The sequence below is a fragment of the Pteropus vampyrus genome, unplaced genomic scaffold (assembly GCF_000151845.1).
Source record: "Pteropus vampyrus isolate Shadow unplaced genomic scaffold, Pvam_2.0 Scaffold251, whole genome shotgun sequence".
Taxonomy (NCBI): Eukaryota; Metazoa; Chordata; class Mammalia; order Chiroptera; family Pteropodidae; genus Pteropus; species Pteropus vampyrus.
The window spans coordinates 1,019,021-1,036,538 of record NW_011889032.1 but is presented as its reverse complement, the minus strand read 5'-3'; the positions used below and the strand labels follow the sequence as shown (position 1 = coordinate 1,036,538).

Sequence of the window (17,518 nt, the reverse complement as noted above, 5' to 3'; positions counted from 1 at the left end):
ATGAAACTAATAGTAATAGTACTAATAATGCAAAGCCTAATTCTAACAACAACAATAACAAGTAATAGTCGTTTGACTGCTTATTTGAATGCTGTCAATATCGGTCATGAAATGATGCTGATCCCCAGCTATCACCTTCTGGAGCCCCCACCTATATGGGGTGTCACATTACTTTCTCAAGAGAGCTGTGGGAGTTGAAGGTCATCATCCCCATTTCACAAGTGAGATGACCCACCCAATGTCACATAGCTAGAAAGGGTCTGAGCCAGGATTTGAGCCCAGGTCTTTAGGCCCCACCATCCCTGGCTGCCTCAGAGAAGGACTCGAGCAGCAGGTAGGGGGGCAGATGGGAGGTGAAGCCAGGCCAGAGCCATGGACCTCAGGAGATGTGCTGATGTAGGCTGCGCCAGATGCAGTGTGGCCCAGGGTGGCAGATGCTAAGAGGTGTTAATGGGTCAGATCTCACAGGGTGGTGGGAGACTTGTGGGAGAGGTCCCAGAGTGGAATGATGTAGCAGGGACTCGATTTGGGAGGTTCAGAGCCCTTCTGGGGGTGCTGTGCTCATGCATTTGGTCTTACCTCAAAGTCACACACCTCCCTCAGATAAACCCGTTGGTGCTGAATCTGGGTGTGGGGAGAGGGAAGGCGTTTCCCACTGCCTTCACCACCTCGCCTTCTCAGAGCCTTGCCATCCCTTCCTCCTTCCTTGGTCTTCTTTCATGAGGCTTCAGACTTGCCACATAACCGGGAGCTTTTTATCTTCACAGAATGTCCACAGAAACTCAGATAGGAATCCGTACTTTTTAGATTGACTCCTGAACTAAACTATATGCTTCCTTGAGGGCAGGGCTGTGTTTTATTCATGTCTGATGATGCCCATCCAGTCCATTTCACATCATAAATACTGAATAAAAATGCCTTCCTGTTGCATTCAGTTGACTCATACCCCTCTTTTGACAGAAGAGGAAACCAGAGAAGAGAGACGGGGAGGAATTTGCTTGAGGTCACATAGCCAGTGAGAGGCAGAGCCAGGCCTGGAACCTGCACTTCCTGACCCCAGTGCTCTTCTCTCTGCCTTCTGGAGGAGCTCGTGACTGTCAGCAGGTCCGCAGAAAGGCAGAGGGAGGCAGCAGAGTCTAGCTCCAGGCTCCAGAAACCAGATCCAGAGCTTTGGCTGCTTCTTGTTTCTGGGGCCAGTTTCCCATTTGTTAAAAAAAGGGTTTCGGGGAGAGATTATTAACTAAAGTAGAAAACCTTTTATTCTTTAACTAAATTCCAGACTTAATTCAGATTTCACCAGTTTGGCCATTAATGTCCTTTTCCTTTGCAGGATCCAACCCAGGGAACTACATGGCATTTAGTTGTCATGCCTGTCCAGTCTCCTCTGGTCTGGAATGGTTTCTTAGTCTTACCTCAGTTTTGATGACCTTGACAGTTTTGAGGAGTCCTGGCCAGGTATCCCAGAAAGGGTCCCCCAGCTGGGTTTGTCTGATGTTTTTCTCATGACTAGATCGGGTTTATGAGTTTTCGTGCAGTGCTGTTAAAACAGAAGACATGTAAGAGCCCTTCTCTCTTTATGATTCCTAACAATTTCCTTCATCGGGTCACCCTCTTCTAGGGTGACCACCCATCCTGGCTTGTCCTGGACTGTCCTGGTTTTAGTTCTGTGTCTTGGGCAAGCCCTCAGCCCCAGGTAAACCAGAACAGTTAGCCATTCTATTCTTCCTGTCTGTCTGGCCGTCCAGGTGGGTGGTACGCCCTGAGCCTCTTGATTTGCCTCAGGTGGTCAGAGATGTCCATGCCCTCAGGAGCCAGGCATCCAGGGTGCATGCCGCCCCCATAGCAGGGGGCCATGCACTCTGCCGGTCTCTCACCAAAACATTCCCTGTGCCACAGCATCTAAGCTGCACCCCCTTCCCCACAGGTAAATGTTCTTGAAATGGAGCCATGGTGAGTTTCTTTTTTTTTTTCTCCTTTTTTTAGTATTCATGAGAACTCTCCCTCTACTGGGTTAAAATGTGTGTTCTTGGAAAATGGTGTTATTTAATGAAGGCGCCTTGAGCTGAATCAAAGAGCTTCATTCTTCTGAAAGTCCTTCTTCCCCGTCTCTGCATCCGGCTCCTATCAAAGGGAATCCACAGCCTTGGCTTTCTGTTGCTGTTGTCATGGAAATTGTTATAAGGATGAGATCGCGAGGACCAGAGGTCAGGGTACAGTTGCTTTGGCTCCCAGCACACGTGTCCTGGATGCTGGAGTCAGAGCTAATCAAATAAAGCAGCGATGACATTGGGCATCGCCACACCTCTTCTCCAAAGGATGATATTTGTCCTTTACCTGAAGGCTCCAGGGACAGAGGCAGGAAGAGCAGACAGGATGTGGGAGGGAGAGGGAGCTAACTTTTTGCTGTTGGCTGCATCTTAAGTGCATGGTATGGTGCTGAACAATTTCATTCATTCACTCTTTCATTCGTTCAGTAGTTACGCAGCGCCTACTGTGTGTCAGGCGATGTGATAGATCTAAGTATGTAAAGGTTAGTAAAACAGGCCTGATGCCCTTCTCTGTGAAACTTACATTGGTAGTCAGCTAAAGTACCCTTGGGAGAAGGAGAAGCAGGCAGAGACCCGAACATTTGGGGGCTGGAAGGTTTAGATTTTATTCCAAAGGTGATGAGAAGCCATTGGAAGATTTTGAGCAGAGTATGACAATCCAGTGCACATGTTGGAGGGTCACTCTTCTGTGTGGAGAATGTGTTGAGGAGGACATGATAGGGATGCCATTTGGAGGCTAGTGTACTCCTCCAGGCGAGGAGAAACGCTCACCTGGGTTATGTGGTGATGGAGATGGCCCCAGGGACAAATTTGGGATTGAAGTTGATGGGACTTGCACATGGTCTGGGGGCAGCAGTAAATTCATTATAAATAATCCTCACCAGGGGGATAATTCTATTTTTGACTGATTTTACTAATAAGGAAACAGGCTCTGAGAGGGTGAGTAATTTACCCAAGGACACTAAGCAGTATATATCTGAAAGATGTGAATGCCAGCGGTTTTGGACCCGTGCACCTTGGTTTGCCTAATATGGATTCTGTTAACATTTTCAAGTACCTACTTTGTGCCAGGCTTTTCCTTGGTGCCTCGGAGTCCCCAAGCTTGGCTGCATATAATGTAGGCTCCATTTAAAAATCAGAGATTTCTGGATCCCATCCCCAGAAAGTTTTTTATTTTGTTCTGTGTGTTAAATCCGAGTTGAGATCCAGGATCTACATTTTTAAACAGTCATATCAGGAGATTCTGATGCTAGTCTTGGGACCATCATTTGGGAATCACAGGCATCATTTATCTCTCAAAATACCCTTTCAAGTTCAGGGGCAACACATTTATTTTGCAGACGAGAAAACTTACGGTAGGGTTATGTTAGTGTGACAGATCTTAGCTCAGTTGATTTTGAAATTAATTAAATTTTGAATGAAGAGAACTGGATCCAGCACTTAGTAATTTGGGGACCTTCAACAAGTGACGTGACCTCCCTGAGCCCTTTTCCTAAAACGGAGCTTTGTCATCATTCAGTATCCAAAGGACTTACTTGTAGGGGCTGACGAGGTCAAGTCAGAGAAGGCTTCAGAAACTTGACCACACGCTGCAGGCTTTACAGCTCCCTAACTATGGTGCTGAGTAACCCAGAGAAAGGTTTACTGTCTCAGAGCATGGATGAGGGACTGTGTTTGAATGCACCTATTAGAGAATTGCAGGCATTCAACAAATATTGATTTGGTCTCCACTCTGGGATGAATTTGAAGCCAGACTGCAGGGATGGGAGGAGACAACAAGGTCCCTGCTCTCGGGAGGTGGAGCTAGGTACAGATGATTGCCAAGCGGGGTAATGAGCCCTTTATTGGCGAAATGTCAGGGTTTAGCTAAAGAAGATGCCCTTACTTAAGTTGTGCATCTTAAGTCGAGGAGTTGGTGGCTTCGGCTGTCTCTTTAAAGATGGAAATGAATCGCTGGTTAGGTAAGACCTACACAGCCATTCGAGGAGGAGGCAACAGAGCACAAAGGGGCGGAGGCATGTGGACACAGGAAGCATATTCCATCTTACGTGAAATGCCTGGGGTAGGAGCAGAGAGGATAAGTGAGGCTGGAGCCAGTTCATGGGCCTGGCTACGGAGTTTGAGCTTCATCCCAAGGGTGATAGGGAGCCACAGTCAGCTGCCAAGCAGAGCGGGGCATGGTCAGAGTGCTCGTAAAAAATGGTGGAATTCCAAGTCCAGGTGAAGCACTGATGGGCAGTCTGCCAGGCTCGCCCAGAGGCACGGGACGGTCCCTGACACAGAGCATCTTCCAGAGTCCCTGCATTCTGCCCTTATGGACAGAAGAACCATTGCCCCACCGTCTAGAATCCTGAGAAAATTATTTGGCTCTTTCTGCCCAGTTGACCTCCAGTTTATCTTGGCTTTGTCACTTCAAGTTGATGATAAAACAGAAGACTCGTGGAGCAAGACAGAAGAAACACACCTCTTTGTGTTCAAAACCCTGCCTCTGCTACCTAGTTAGCTGTATGGTTTTGGACAAGTCACCCTGACTTTCAGAGCCTCCTTTTTATCACCTAAAAGGGAGAGACTTGATATTCTCAGCTTATTGGGCTGATAGAAAAAATCCTAGACCATGAATCTGAAATAGTTCTCTAAATTGAAAACTGCGAGTTGGTGATTTTAAAATGTAGAGCATCCCACTGGCTCCCTTATCCCACACACTGGTGTCAGCTGCTGGAAGACTTTGGTTTCTGGGCACATGATTTTACAAGACTTGGTGAAACAGGTAGAGGCGGCGATGTGTGGGGTTATCTAATGACACCTGTTTTTTAGGAGCCAATTACTAATTAATTCCCATGGAACGTTTCCACTGGAAACAAACTAATCTGGAGACAGAAGCAATTCCAACAACCAAGATATATAATTGAGATAATCACCGTGCATAAATAACATCTGTGAGTAGCAGATGCTGGCACCTGGCTCCCAGGAAAGAGTGGAAAATGTTATCTGCTCCCGGGCAGTGGTTACTTTCTATTTTTTTTTTTCTTTTTTAAAACTTGATTCATGCCTTTGACCTTGGTCTCCTCCCCAAGGGAAATATGTTATTTGATTTTTGTTAAGTAGAGAAGAGTTTACACTGAACTCTCTAGTTGCTTAATTAATTCAGGCTGGGGGCTCTATTCACCCCTTCGTGCTGAGAACAAAGCTGTCACCTAGTCTCAGTCACTGTCCCCCTAGATAGCTCTTGAACCCATCACCTCCTCCCTCCCCACTCTTATTGCACACCACCTGTATCTCTAATTTGGAGTTCTCTCAAGTCTGCTGGCCTCTGGTCTTGTCCAAGCAAATCTTTCTGCCACCTGAACTTTGGAGACAGAATTTTAAAATTTAAATACAATCTTGGCTTTTTGTGTTTAAGATCCTTCAGTGGCTTCCCATTGCCCTCAGAATACAGTCCAGGTTCCTCAACTTGACCTTTAAGGATACACAGGTAGCTCCTACCCTCCCGTTATCCCTGATCACCAGCTCAGAAGACCTTGGGGTCCCCCACACCTGTTTCCACCTCTCCACCTTTGCCTTCTGCTAGACTCTTGTTTTTTCCCTCTGAAACTCTTCAGCTAATGAACATTTATCCTCTGAACTTGGCTCTGGGTATCGTCTCTGGGAGCCATCTCTGACTCCCAGGGGATGGGTAAGGACCCTGCCTCTCTTCTCTCAAGATCTCCTGGATTTACCCCTAGAATTGTACATATCATTCTATCAAAGTTACTTCTTTTCTTGTCCGTTTCCCTCCTTTACCTTCTAGCACCTTCAGGGACTGGAATGAGTAAACATATTAAAAGACCTGTCCAAAATCGCAAAGGTGATAAGAGGTCCAGCTGGGATGCAAACCCACAGATTCTGACGTCAGCATCTGGAAGTATAATAACCGCCATCCTGAACCACCGATGCACCTCCTGTGGGCTCACTGCCATTTCTGGGCTTCCACATCCCCTCTAGAAGCCCCGGGAGCTCCTGTATATAGTCCCTTCCACGGGGATCCTGGCTCAGCTTCGGTGTTCACTCAGGTGGACCCAATAGGCCTGGTGTGTCTTCTACATGATGAACTCCCAGGGGTGGTTAGGTGACAATCTGAGGGACCTCCTCACTATTAGTGCACAGAAGACTGATAACCCTCAATTCATCCCCAGCGCCTTTAATAGAGACGTTTGTCACCAGGTGTCACCCATGCTTCTGTGAGACATTGAAAATAATGAATAAGCTCTGGAAGATGACCCCGATGGGAGTCTTTTGTGTGAGTGAGTACCTTCAGGACACTTCTCCCCGTCCAAGAACCCTAAAGACAGGTGGCCTAGATGTTTAATTTGAAGAGACTTCTTTTTTTTTTAAAGATTAGGTGGAGTGAATTGATTCAATATTAACATAACCTCTTGTCAGAGGAGATAAAGACTGAATTGTAATTGGGCGAAAACATGATTATCATGGGCCTGCTCACCCCACAAATATTGACACTTCCAATGCTGTGATGAATAAAGTGGAAAAAGGATGGTTTCATGGCTGGCAGGGAGTGCCAGCTAGGCATCTCCCCAGAAGGACCTGTTACTGTTGAGCTATGGAGGGCCTGGTCCCCAGAGCTGTGCAGCCACCCACAGGGTAATAATAATCATCTTAGGAACAATAATGTTGATGGCAAGCAGCCATTGTCTACGCTGAGCCAGGCATGGGCGAGCACTTAGATGTCATGACCTAAATTTATTGCCCCAAATGCACTCGAATGTAGTGAACTGCATGACAGCAGGTGCCTTTCAGTTTGTATCAGTGTGTCTGCGTACAGGAAGTGCTTAATGAATGAGTAGTAGATGGGCTTTGACTCTACAAGAATCAGCTAGTATCATGTCCATTTTATGCAGGAGGAAGCTCAGCATATAGGAAACTTGCCTACAGATTTTGAGGGGAACAGGGATATAAAAAAATCATTTATTTTGAATTTCAAACTTACAGAAAAGTTGCAAAAGATTCTTATATATCCTTTCACCTAGATTCATCGATTTTTAACATTTTGCCTCATTTGCGTTATCATTTTCTCTCTAAATTACATTTTCTGAATCATTTGAAAACAAGTTACAGACCCGATGCCCCTTTATCCTTATCAAAATCAGAAAATATAACATTGAAAAAATACTGATTCCTAATCCAGGGGTCAGCTAACTATGGCCGAAGAGCTAAATCTAGCCCACTTTCTTGTTTTACTCTTTCGTTTGCTTTTTTATTACAGCCTATGAGCTAAGGATGCTTTTCACATTTTTGAATGGCTACATTTGAAGTGGTTAGATAAGTATCTACATATATCCTTCAGTTTTGTCTCTTTGTCCACCCTAATTCAGTGTGACCTCATCTTAATTTATATCCTCATTCCATTCCATTATGAAGCTTCAAATATTTATTATCTGGCCATTGAACAAAAAGTTTAGGGACGCCTGTTCTTCTCGGCTGACTATTCAAATTTTGCCCCATTCATGTTCTTTGTAGCAATTTTTCTGTCTGTTCAGGATTCAACCTGGGATGCAAAACTGCTTGCATTCAGTTTTTATGACAACATAGATCCTTGGTCTTTCTTTGTATTTTACGACACTGGCACTTTTGGAGAGTTCAGGGCAATTATATTGTAGAATGTTCCTCTCTTTGGGTGAACTGGGATTTGAACCCCCATCTTTTTCACGTCAGAGCCTTTTAGATTTACATGGGTCTGAGGGTATTCCCAGGACACAGGCATTCCAGTTTTATAACCAGAAAAGTCTCAGGCAAATGGGGATGAACTGGTCATTCTAAAGCCAGTGTCTCAAGTACTAAGTAATTTGAGGAAGATGAAAAGGCCCCCTGGCTTTTCAGTAAGGCTAGTTCTTACTGAATCAAAAGGTATCCTATATATTTAGGGGAGAGGGTGATGAACCAGACACCAACCTAACAGCCTTTTCTTGATTGTCTGCTCATGTTGCATTTTAGATGAATTGTCACCATCAGCATGCCCTGGCTTTGTATCTTGCTTTTTTTTGCTCTATTTATGCATATGAGTTATACTGATATTATTATATGCAGTAGTTGATTCATTCTCCTTGCCATTTTATGAGACTATACCACTATTTATTCATTTTGTTATTGATGCACATGTATGTTGCCTCTAGATTTCACTTATTCTGAATAGAGCCACTGTGAACATTTTTCACATGTTGTATTATTGGGGGGCACAAGTGTGTGCATTTCCGTAGGGTGTATATCTGGAAGCATGGTATCTCTGAATCATGGTACCTGTGTTTCTTTAACAGTAGTATATACTGCCAAATGGTTTTCCAAAGTGTCTGTAGACATGTACACTCCTGCCAGCGGAATAAGAGAGTTCAATGTGAGTATGTCAGTGAAAGAACATCCAGCCTATAGAGGAGTTTTATAAGAGCCAAAATTTGAGAACATGCCTGGGAATAAAATATCAATGGATTTAGAAAATACTCTGGAGAATCGTAGTTTTGCAGTTTCTTTTATGCATTTAGAATCAAAAGAGAAAACGTGAGGAAAGTACATGAAATTCATCGGTGGTAGATTAAGGGGCAGGAGAAAGCAAAGTGGGGACATCTCTAGGACTGGAAAAAAAGCAAAATGGAGAACTATATACTTCTTGCACGTTAGTGGGTACAGGATAGTTAATAATTAACCTTTACAGCACATAGAGGTGGTACACGGGGAACAAGGTAACAATGAGGGGTGCTGTGGTCTTGTGCTCTGGTGCCTACGGTTGTGCCTTCGAGGGGTAGGAAAAGAAAATTGCTCTGACATTTCAAAGGTGTGTTACCCTTGATGTGTGAGAACAATGGATAGAGCTCACTTAAGGTAAAGATTAACCTCTGCTAAGGAAGCTATAGGCCTGGGACGTGACTACCTGCCCAGTGAGGAAGTTGTGATCAGACCATCCTGTGTGGTTCCTTTTGGTCAAAGAGTTGGTCTGGCCTGCCATGTGACCTCCCTTGTGCTTGTCAGGTTTGTTACTTAGCCCCTTTTTCATTCACAAATAGAATATGAGTAGCAGTGTTCTGGTTCAGTGAAAATTATAGTGCAGGATGGTGGGACCACCTTACCTGTGGGTCAGGCCAGGCCTCTCAATCCAGCCCCAGTAGGCAGTCAGTTCCAAGTGGGGGCTTCAGGGCTTTCTTTTGTAAAGTGAGAAAGATTTAAACTATCTTGATGCTTTTCAGGTAGGGATGTGTGTGTGCGTGTGTGTGTTTGTGCATGTTTTCTTTTTCACAAAAGAACCCCCCGATTAAAAGGAAATCTCATTAGAACCCCCTTTGTGTTGATCATTCTCTGGCTGGGACTTGATGGGGCTTCCCTCACTTATACCAAAGTATCCTTCTGTCATATTTGAAGAAGGGGATCCTCTTGGGGACCTGGGGTATGCTGATCAAGTCTGTGATCAGTCTTCCCATCCAGGTAATCTCCTGCTGCAGGGAAGGGACCTGCACACGGGGCCCATTGTTCTTTCTGTGGAGCTAGCTGTCTGGATATCACCAGTGTCTGGGTCAGAGACCTGTGCTGGGGAAGAGCCAGGGAGCCACAGAGAGGTGGGTGGATTCCTCAGGGGGTGTTCAGGGCTCAAGTGGGCAGCACAGAGCAGTGGGCAGCTCAGGCTTCAGACACAGGAAGCTCGCTAACTGGGTGGATTAGTGATGTACTCAGCTGACTTCTTAGCCTCACTGCCCCAGTGCATGTGTGTGCAGTCCCTACCTCATAGTGTGCAAAAGGCGACTAGACTCAGGTGGCCTCCAGGAGCCCACCTTCTAGTGGGCAAGCAGACATGGGGGCACACAGATCCTGTGCTATTTAGAGGAACAATGGGGTGCTGGAACAAGGGGGTTCTGAAATATAATAAAAGAGGGGGACATAAAGGGGATGGGGGCAGGGAGAGCTTTTTTGAGTATTTTATGCTGCTTTTCTAAGTTTTGGGGTTTTTCTTTATTTCTCTGGAGAACATCATTGTGATCCAAATCCATTGTCATCGGAGGGGAAATCAGGAAGGAAATCTTTTAAGTCTGTTCAATCAGGTAGGACCTGAGCAGTCCTTAGACCCTATAATACAAGTTTAGGAAGGACTCCGAAACCCTGAAAGAAGACTTAAAACAAGTAAAAGGAGTCTTGCTTTACTCAAGATGTGGTAAGGGCATGCCTAAAGGCTTACATGAAAAAGCTGTGGATTTAAGAGAGATCTCAAATCAGGTCCATTTATTAGCTGTGTGACCTTGACAAGTTAACTAACCTCTCTGATCTTCAGTTTCCTCATCTATAAAATGATGGTGAAAATGCATACTTCATAGAGTTGTTATATTTTACAAATTAACATGTACATGGTAAGCATTAATGGAGAGTTGTTATTATTCCACTACTACTACTACTGATTATTATTACTCTCAAGAAGATGGAAACAATAAATACTCAGAAAGCATTTCAATGCATCAATAAATAATGGCTCTCTAGCACAATATAAGGAAAATTATGGAATGTTTAGCATATGCCCAAAGAATTCGAGATCAAGGACACAGAGAGTAACCACCATATGGTGTTAGGAAATTTCCCCTTGGGCCACTGCCATCAAACTTCTGAGCCAGACAGACCATTGGTGGACTTGGCCTGACATTTTTAATATGTTTGCATTTAATGAATCTGTTTGATATCAGGGCTGTCTATAATTTGAGATGTTGGCGATTTCCTTCGGGGAAAGCCTTACTGCTGAAGGTTAACACTTCCTCGTGCCATGACGGGATTATCAAGGCCTGAAAAGTGTTGAGATCAGCTCACCAAAGACACCATTTCTTAGAACGCTTCCCCGTGGCATTTGCGATACAGTATTTTTAAATCCTCTGAGTTGTTCAACCAGATCCAAAAATACAGGTTCTAACCACTCTGCTGAAATATCAGAGTTTTTCCTCTCCCCGCCTTATTCTATATGTCTAGCCAACTCATCTAGTAGCTTAATACATCCAAAGCAAACATTGTACCCAGGTATTTAAAGCAGGCAGATGGTTTCACATAAGAAAGTAATGCTATTCATCGGCTTGTAGTTGATGTATATGTGATGGGAATCTCAATTGCCCTCATACTGAATGAAAGGACGTGGGTGTTAGGGAGAGAAAGCCTGAGATGAACTCCGCAATAGAGAAAGACTTGTGTACAGAGAGGGCTGTGTGGTGGCCCAGAAATAATTTGGAGTCTCATCAACTTCACTCTGACCTTGAGTAAGTCACTTCCCCTGCCCAGGCTGCAACTTCCTTATTCGTAATGTGATGAAGGCTGATTCCTCCTTTGCAGGGCTGTTTTGGGCTATAGTGATAATGAACATCAAGTGATCCACAGAGTGCCTGATACAGTCGGTGTTGAAGAAACCTTGTTCTCTTCCCTTCTCCTGCCAATGAATAATCTAGAAAGAGGAATGTTTAATCCACCCCTCCCTACAAGAGGTGAAATTCATACACAGAATAGATTAACAATAAGTGATTGCTATTCTATCACAGGGCTTTAAATGCATCTAATGTGATCCAACTTTGCCAGAATAGCATCAACAAATGCCATCACCCATGGTTTTAAATGTTTACTCTGTGGCTGACACTGTGTATGTGTTATCTCCTCTAACTTACTCACCCTGTATCTGGGTTCCAGGTGACAGCAATCTGGCTCAAATTGTCTTGAGAAGGAAAAGGAAACTTATTGCCCAAAATATCTAAAAAGTTCTGAGGCTAATTTGCCTTCAGAGTTGGTTGGATCTAGGTGCTCCAACCATGCCAAGAATGTGTCTCATGCCTAAGCAACCTTGATGTCACCTTGTATTCTTAGGCAATCTCTTTCTGATCAGTGGGAAGAGGGCTCCCAGATACTCCAAGATGACATCCTGCATCAGAAGGGACCAACTTTGTTTCCATAGTCTCAGCAAAAATCCTGGTGTCAGCCATGCTACGACCCCATAGCCAACCACTGTGGCTAACAGGAAGTGGAGCTCTGATTGGCTAGGCTGAGTCACATTCATCTTCTCTGGGCCTCAGGGTGGAGTGTCAGCCCCATCAGAACCAGATGGACATGTGGGGGATGACCTTTTTTGCAGCGAAGATGGGGTGCTGCTATCAAAAGAAGGGAGAGTAGATGCTATGTAATCACATCACCAGATTTCCCCTTCAGAGCAAATGTGGTATACACAACTGTTGCAGTGTGATGCCTCAGAGGGGAACTTGGTGGCCAGACTGCCTGGATTCATAGGCCAGCTCAGCCACTTAGTACTTGTGTGACCTTTGGAAAGTCACTTGATCTCTCTACCCTTCAGTTTCCCAAATTTTAACAACAAGAATGGTTATTGACCTTATCTCAGCTTGTTGGTGTGAAGGTTAAACGAGTTAACACATGAAAAATGTTCAGAGTGGGGCCTGGCACAGAGTAAGAGTTCATCTTCATAACCTATGTGCGTGACATCCCCTAGGCTTGTGCAGTGCACAACTGATGCAGCTGTACTCGGAAGTCCTGTTCAATGCATGTGAGCCAATATTTCCATCATTTTGTGAATGGGAAAAAACAAAGCTCAGAGATGCTAAATAACCTACTCAAGGTCACAGGCTCATAAATAGAGGCGCTGGGACTGGAATCCAATTCTGCCTGACCACTGAGTCTGCTCTTAACGACCACACAATGCTGTGTGATGTCAAATGTCCAACCTCATGATAGATGAGAGGCCATATTGGTGAGAGCGCCGAATCCTGACCACTAGACCACCAGGGAATGCGAGAGGCCATATTGGCGGGGAGAATGTATCCCCACCGCCATCCTTTGACGAGAAGTGTTCAGAGCAGTGCCTGTCATAGTCAGAGCTCAACCTCATAACCCATGTACTTGGCACTCCCCAGGCTTGTGCAGCACCTTGATCCTAGATGGCACCCATCTCATCCTGCCCCTGAGGACCTTCAGGGTCCTCCCACAATCACTGAAGAGGCAGGACCTCACCAAATATCCCCAGGCCAAAGCTCAGACACCCTTAATTTATGCTCAAGGTCAGAAGCACGTTCCCATCTGTAGCTGGGTTTGAGGAAGACTGGCAATGGGCGCATGCACATTTAATTGTGGGCTCCTAACCCAAGGGTCTGGAAAAGAAATGATGGCTTCCTTGGATGCCTGCCTTTCAGAATTTGAGCAGATGCTGGGGAAGGGTGGCCGACTTAATTAGTGAATAATAAAATGACTGAATGTGTGCGAGGATGGGGAGGAGGAGTTCTCTGGCGATTAAATGTGGATTGGTGCTTTGTGCCCACATATCTGTGGCATTATTGTATTGATTTTACAAGAAACAAGATTTGAAAGAGAAAGAAAAACATGAACTATATGAAAATTGAATCAGTTTTCTCATTGAGGGCTTATTGTGGTTCTAGTCATATACTAGGTCTGGAGAGGGATGGAAATCACAGGGCCTTTGTCTTATCCTAAACCTCTCTACCCTATGTCATGAGGTCCTATACTAACCCAAGATAATCTCTGTGCATGGCATTCACTAGGCTTGTGCAGTGAACAACTAACACAACTATATTCAGCAGTTCTACTTAATGAATGTGAACTGTTATTTCCTCCACTTTGTGAATGGGGAAAACCAAAACTCAGAGAGGCTAAGTAATCTGCTCAATGTCACAGACTCTAATTGATGAGACCATGGAAACGTGATGGTGACTTGGAGCTGAAAGATGTGAACTGGCAGTTGCCACCTAGGATCCTCATTACCACCCTGGCCAGGATAGACCCCAATCACCCTTCCCCAGGAGCCACTTGTCAACCATCTTTCCTCATTCCCCTCTGTTCTCTGTTCTCTGTTCCTCTTGGGAAGGCATTTTCAAAGCAGTGGTAGGCAGGCACATACCACCGAAGCATCTGATATCAGCCACATTACTTGCCACCTGACTTCATAAAAATGTCAGTCAAACAGCCTCAATATGGAAATAATGTGCAGTGAGTTATTCTTTCGCCAGGTCATTCATAATGGAAAATCAGCTTGAGATGGCCCTGTATTTCTTCCTGTTCCCTAAAGAGTAATAAATTGAAAGTTTTAAAGCTTGGCATTAAGATGGCTTGTCAGCAGCAGCCTGGAGCCTGCCCGGTGGAGGGCTAGGTGTGGGGAATTTCTGATCATGCCCAACCAGATCCTATGAAGATCTGGGCCTGCTTCACTTGTGTGCCTCTGGGGTGGGCACCCTTACCCCCTGACCCCCACTCTATCAGGAAACCTAAAATTCCTCCTTAAGATTGCGAATGCCCAAGCTGGGCCTCATCCTGGTGGTGTGACCTTGACATCTTGGACTCTCCTCCATTTTCCTCACCTCTAAAATAGGGTTAAAAATCCCTACTTCTCACTGTTAAGAGGATAAAAGGGATGATCAATAGCAACAACCACCATTACATTTTTAGCGTTTACTCAGTGCCGGGTACTGTACTCAGCACTACCATGTTTTCACTTATTTATTCTACAGAGATCTTATGATGTAACTCACCCCATTTTACAGATGAGCAAACTGAGGCACAGCCAGGTTAAGTGACTGGCTGGGAGAGGCAGCATCCCCAGGTCTGGCTCCAATGCCCAAGCTTTGACCTCCACACATGGTAGAATCTGGCTCTTGGCAAGTGGCGTTAAGTGTTGGTTCATCCCTATGGGATGAACTCGTTTATCTCCAGAAGGCTCCTGTAATGATGTGTGTTTCCTTGGTGCTACAACATTGAATCAACCTCCGAGTTCTGTCAGTTCTCTCTGATTTATCTACCTCTCGTTCTATAGTCCCCAGTCTGGTTCAGGCCATCACGACACTGCCTAAGTGGCTTTCATTATAGCACCAAGCCACTGAGCTAATTGCTCTTGAGTTCTGTCTTTATTTTAATTTATCTTGCCTGGATGTTCAGACTTTCTAGAGAAGAACAGTGGGGCCCAGCGATTTAGAGGTTGGGCTCTGGAGAAAGACAAATGCCATACGATTTCACTTACATGTGGAATCTAAAGAGAAAAATAAACAAACAGAACAGAAACCGACTCATAGATACAGAGAACATTTTGAAGGTTGCCAGATGGGAGGGAGATGGTGAATGAAAAAGCAGGAGGGATTAAGAAGTACAAATTGGTAGTTATAAAATAGTCATGTCGATTTAAGGTATAGCACAAGGAATATAGTCAGTAATATTATAATATCTACATAGAGTGTCGGATGGGTACTAGATTTATCCAGGTGATCACTTTATAAGTTATATTAATGTCTATATCATAATCACTATATCATACACCTGGAAATAGTATAATATTATATGCCAACTATAATTGAAAAATAAAAAAAAGAATTTTTAAATCAAATTAAAAAAAAAGAAGTTGGGCTCTGGAATTGGATCAGCCAGGCTTATCAACTGACCAGCTATGTGGCCCTGGGCAAGTCACTTCCCTTCTGTGAGCCGCAGTTTCCTCCTATGTGAATTAGTCCTAATGGTAACACAGTTCTCCTAGGGGTGTTGTGGGGTCATTATGAAGACAGGCAGATAAAGCACAGTGCACTGGAAATAGTCCCCAAGCAACAGTAGCAGGTGTGGCCATTAATGCCAAAACCATTGGGGCCAAGATAATCCTATCTCTAACCCAGTATGGGCTAAGAATACAGCCAACAGCCAGCCGTTGCCATTGACTGAGCTCACTCTGTGTTCATCTCTGCCTGGGGATAAATTGTCCCTCTCCCTGCTTGCTCCAGGGAAATTGGGGACAATAAGGAGCATTTCTGGATCATGCACCCTATACTATCTGAAAAATGGGGTTAAAAATAGAGCCTTCTTTCTCCAGTGGCTCTGAGGACCAGTGGCATCATACTGATGAAACCCTCAGCCGAAGGAGGAACTGAGCAGATGGGAACTGCTGTCATCCTATTCGCCTCTGTTGAGTTTCTTACAATGGCTCTCACTTGCCTCCTGGCCCTGGGCCGAGCAACTTGGCCTGGCAGCGAGGCCCAGCGTGCTGCCTCTCTCTTCCACTATTAGTTATCTGACATCATCTCCCACGATGGCCCATCTGCTGCTGCCTGCCCAGACCTTTTGTTCTTTACATTCCCCACTGTGCAGATCCTTCCATTTTTTTTTTCCTTCACTTCTACTCTGATTGGAGCACCTGTACCACCTCCTTCCTGGAGGACCACAGCAGTGTCCTCAATGGCCACCCGGTTTGCAGTCTTATCCAGGAAAGCCCATCCTCCCCACAACAGCCAGAGGGAGAACGTACCACTTTCCTTAGAAATCATCGATGATTTCCCCTACAGACCGAAAATAAATCTAAGCTTTGCATCCTGTCCCATGAGCATCACCTCCTCTCCCTCTCAGTACAGCTGTCCAGCCATGCTGGACATCTTTCTGTTCCTCAGCAGCAGATTTGTTCCCGTTTTTGCCTCAGGGCCTTTGCACTTGCTCTCGCCCCCACCCCAGTGCTCTTTCTCCTACATCTGCATGTGGCTGTCGGTTGCTTTGGTATCCTTTAGGTCTAAGCTTAAATGGCTCACATAGTAAGGCCTCTGTTTTTTGAATGAATCAAGGTCTGGTTTTGTTCTGCCTGAGGTGCAGGAGGGGAGCCTTTCATTGCATCTCCCTGCCTTTCCCGAGGCCCTGGAGTCATCTGAGGGAAGATAAGGCTGTGCCTGACTTCTTCTGTCCTCTTTCAATTATGCTCTAACAATGCTAATTACCTCCCCTTGCTCCACATTATTTTTCTCAGTGTGTCTCAATCTCTCCCAGTCACTGAAGGAAATAGGCCACCAAGTCCTCTTGCAACAACAGTCCCTGCTATGAGCCCAACCGCAGGAGTTCATTGTCCTCAGGGTTTTGAAAATAGGGGTTTTGTGGATCATAGCGGCTGGCAGTGGGGTGAGGCTGGAACTAGAAGTGGCAGTGTAAGGAAGCTATGGGAGAAGGCTAGGGCCTCGATTTCCTCACCTATAAAATGGGGATATTAGCAGTAAGCACCTCACAGATCTAAAAAGAGGATGAAGAGAGAAAATGCAAGTAGAACTTTTGACAACTATACTTGGTAATTAATATTCAAACGAATGGCTGCCTCCCGTCTCCTCAGCTTCCATTGTCATTACTATTCTAATCTGTGAGCTGAGCTCCTGGACTTTCTGAGGGAGACATTCTATGCCCTCAGAAAGTTTGGAAAGGGATGAAAACAATTCTACCTTGGCCTGTTGTCTTGCCTCGCCTTGGCTCTATTGTTTTCCTTTTATAGATCAATGGGGCCCCTTCACTTACTCGGTAGCTGCAGGGATCAGAGATTGTATGCATATTGGTTCACTAGGACTGTAGCTGGCTTTTTTTTTTATCTTCTGTGAGCACCAGCCTTAATATCATTTGGAGGGACGGTGAGGAAGTGTGCTGGTCAGGACATTATAAGGGATGTCTTTGCTCCTTGTAGC

The 17,518-nt window shown here is 45.0% G+C and overlaps 1 protein-coding gene across 1 annotated transcript in view; it reads left to right on the top strand.

Annotated features, from left to right (window-relative positions):
- The window catches only part of MYO18B (myosin XVIIIB), a 270,882-nt gene that overhangs the window by 166,314 nt on the left and 87,050 nt on the right, over positions 1–17,518 (top strand). Inside the window, exon 32 of the mRNA XM_011374654.2 lies at positions 16,434–16,577. Within this exon, the coding sequence (XP_011372956.1) occupies positions 16,434–16,577 (144 nt within the window). The remainder of the gene's footprint in view (positions 1–16,433; positions 16,578–17,518) is intronic.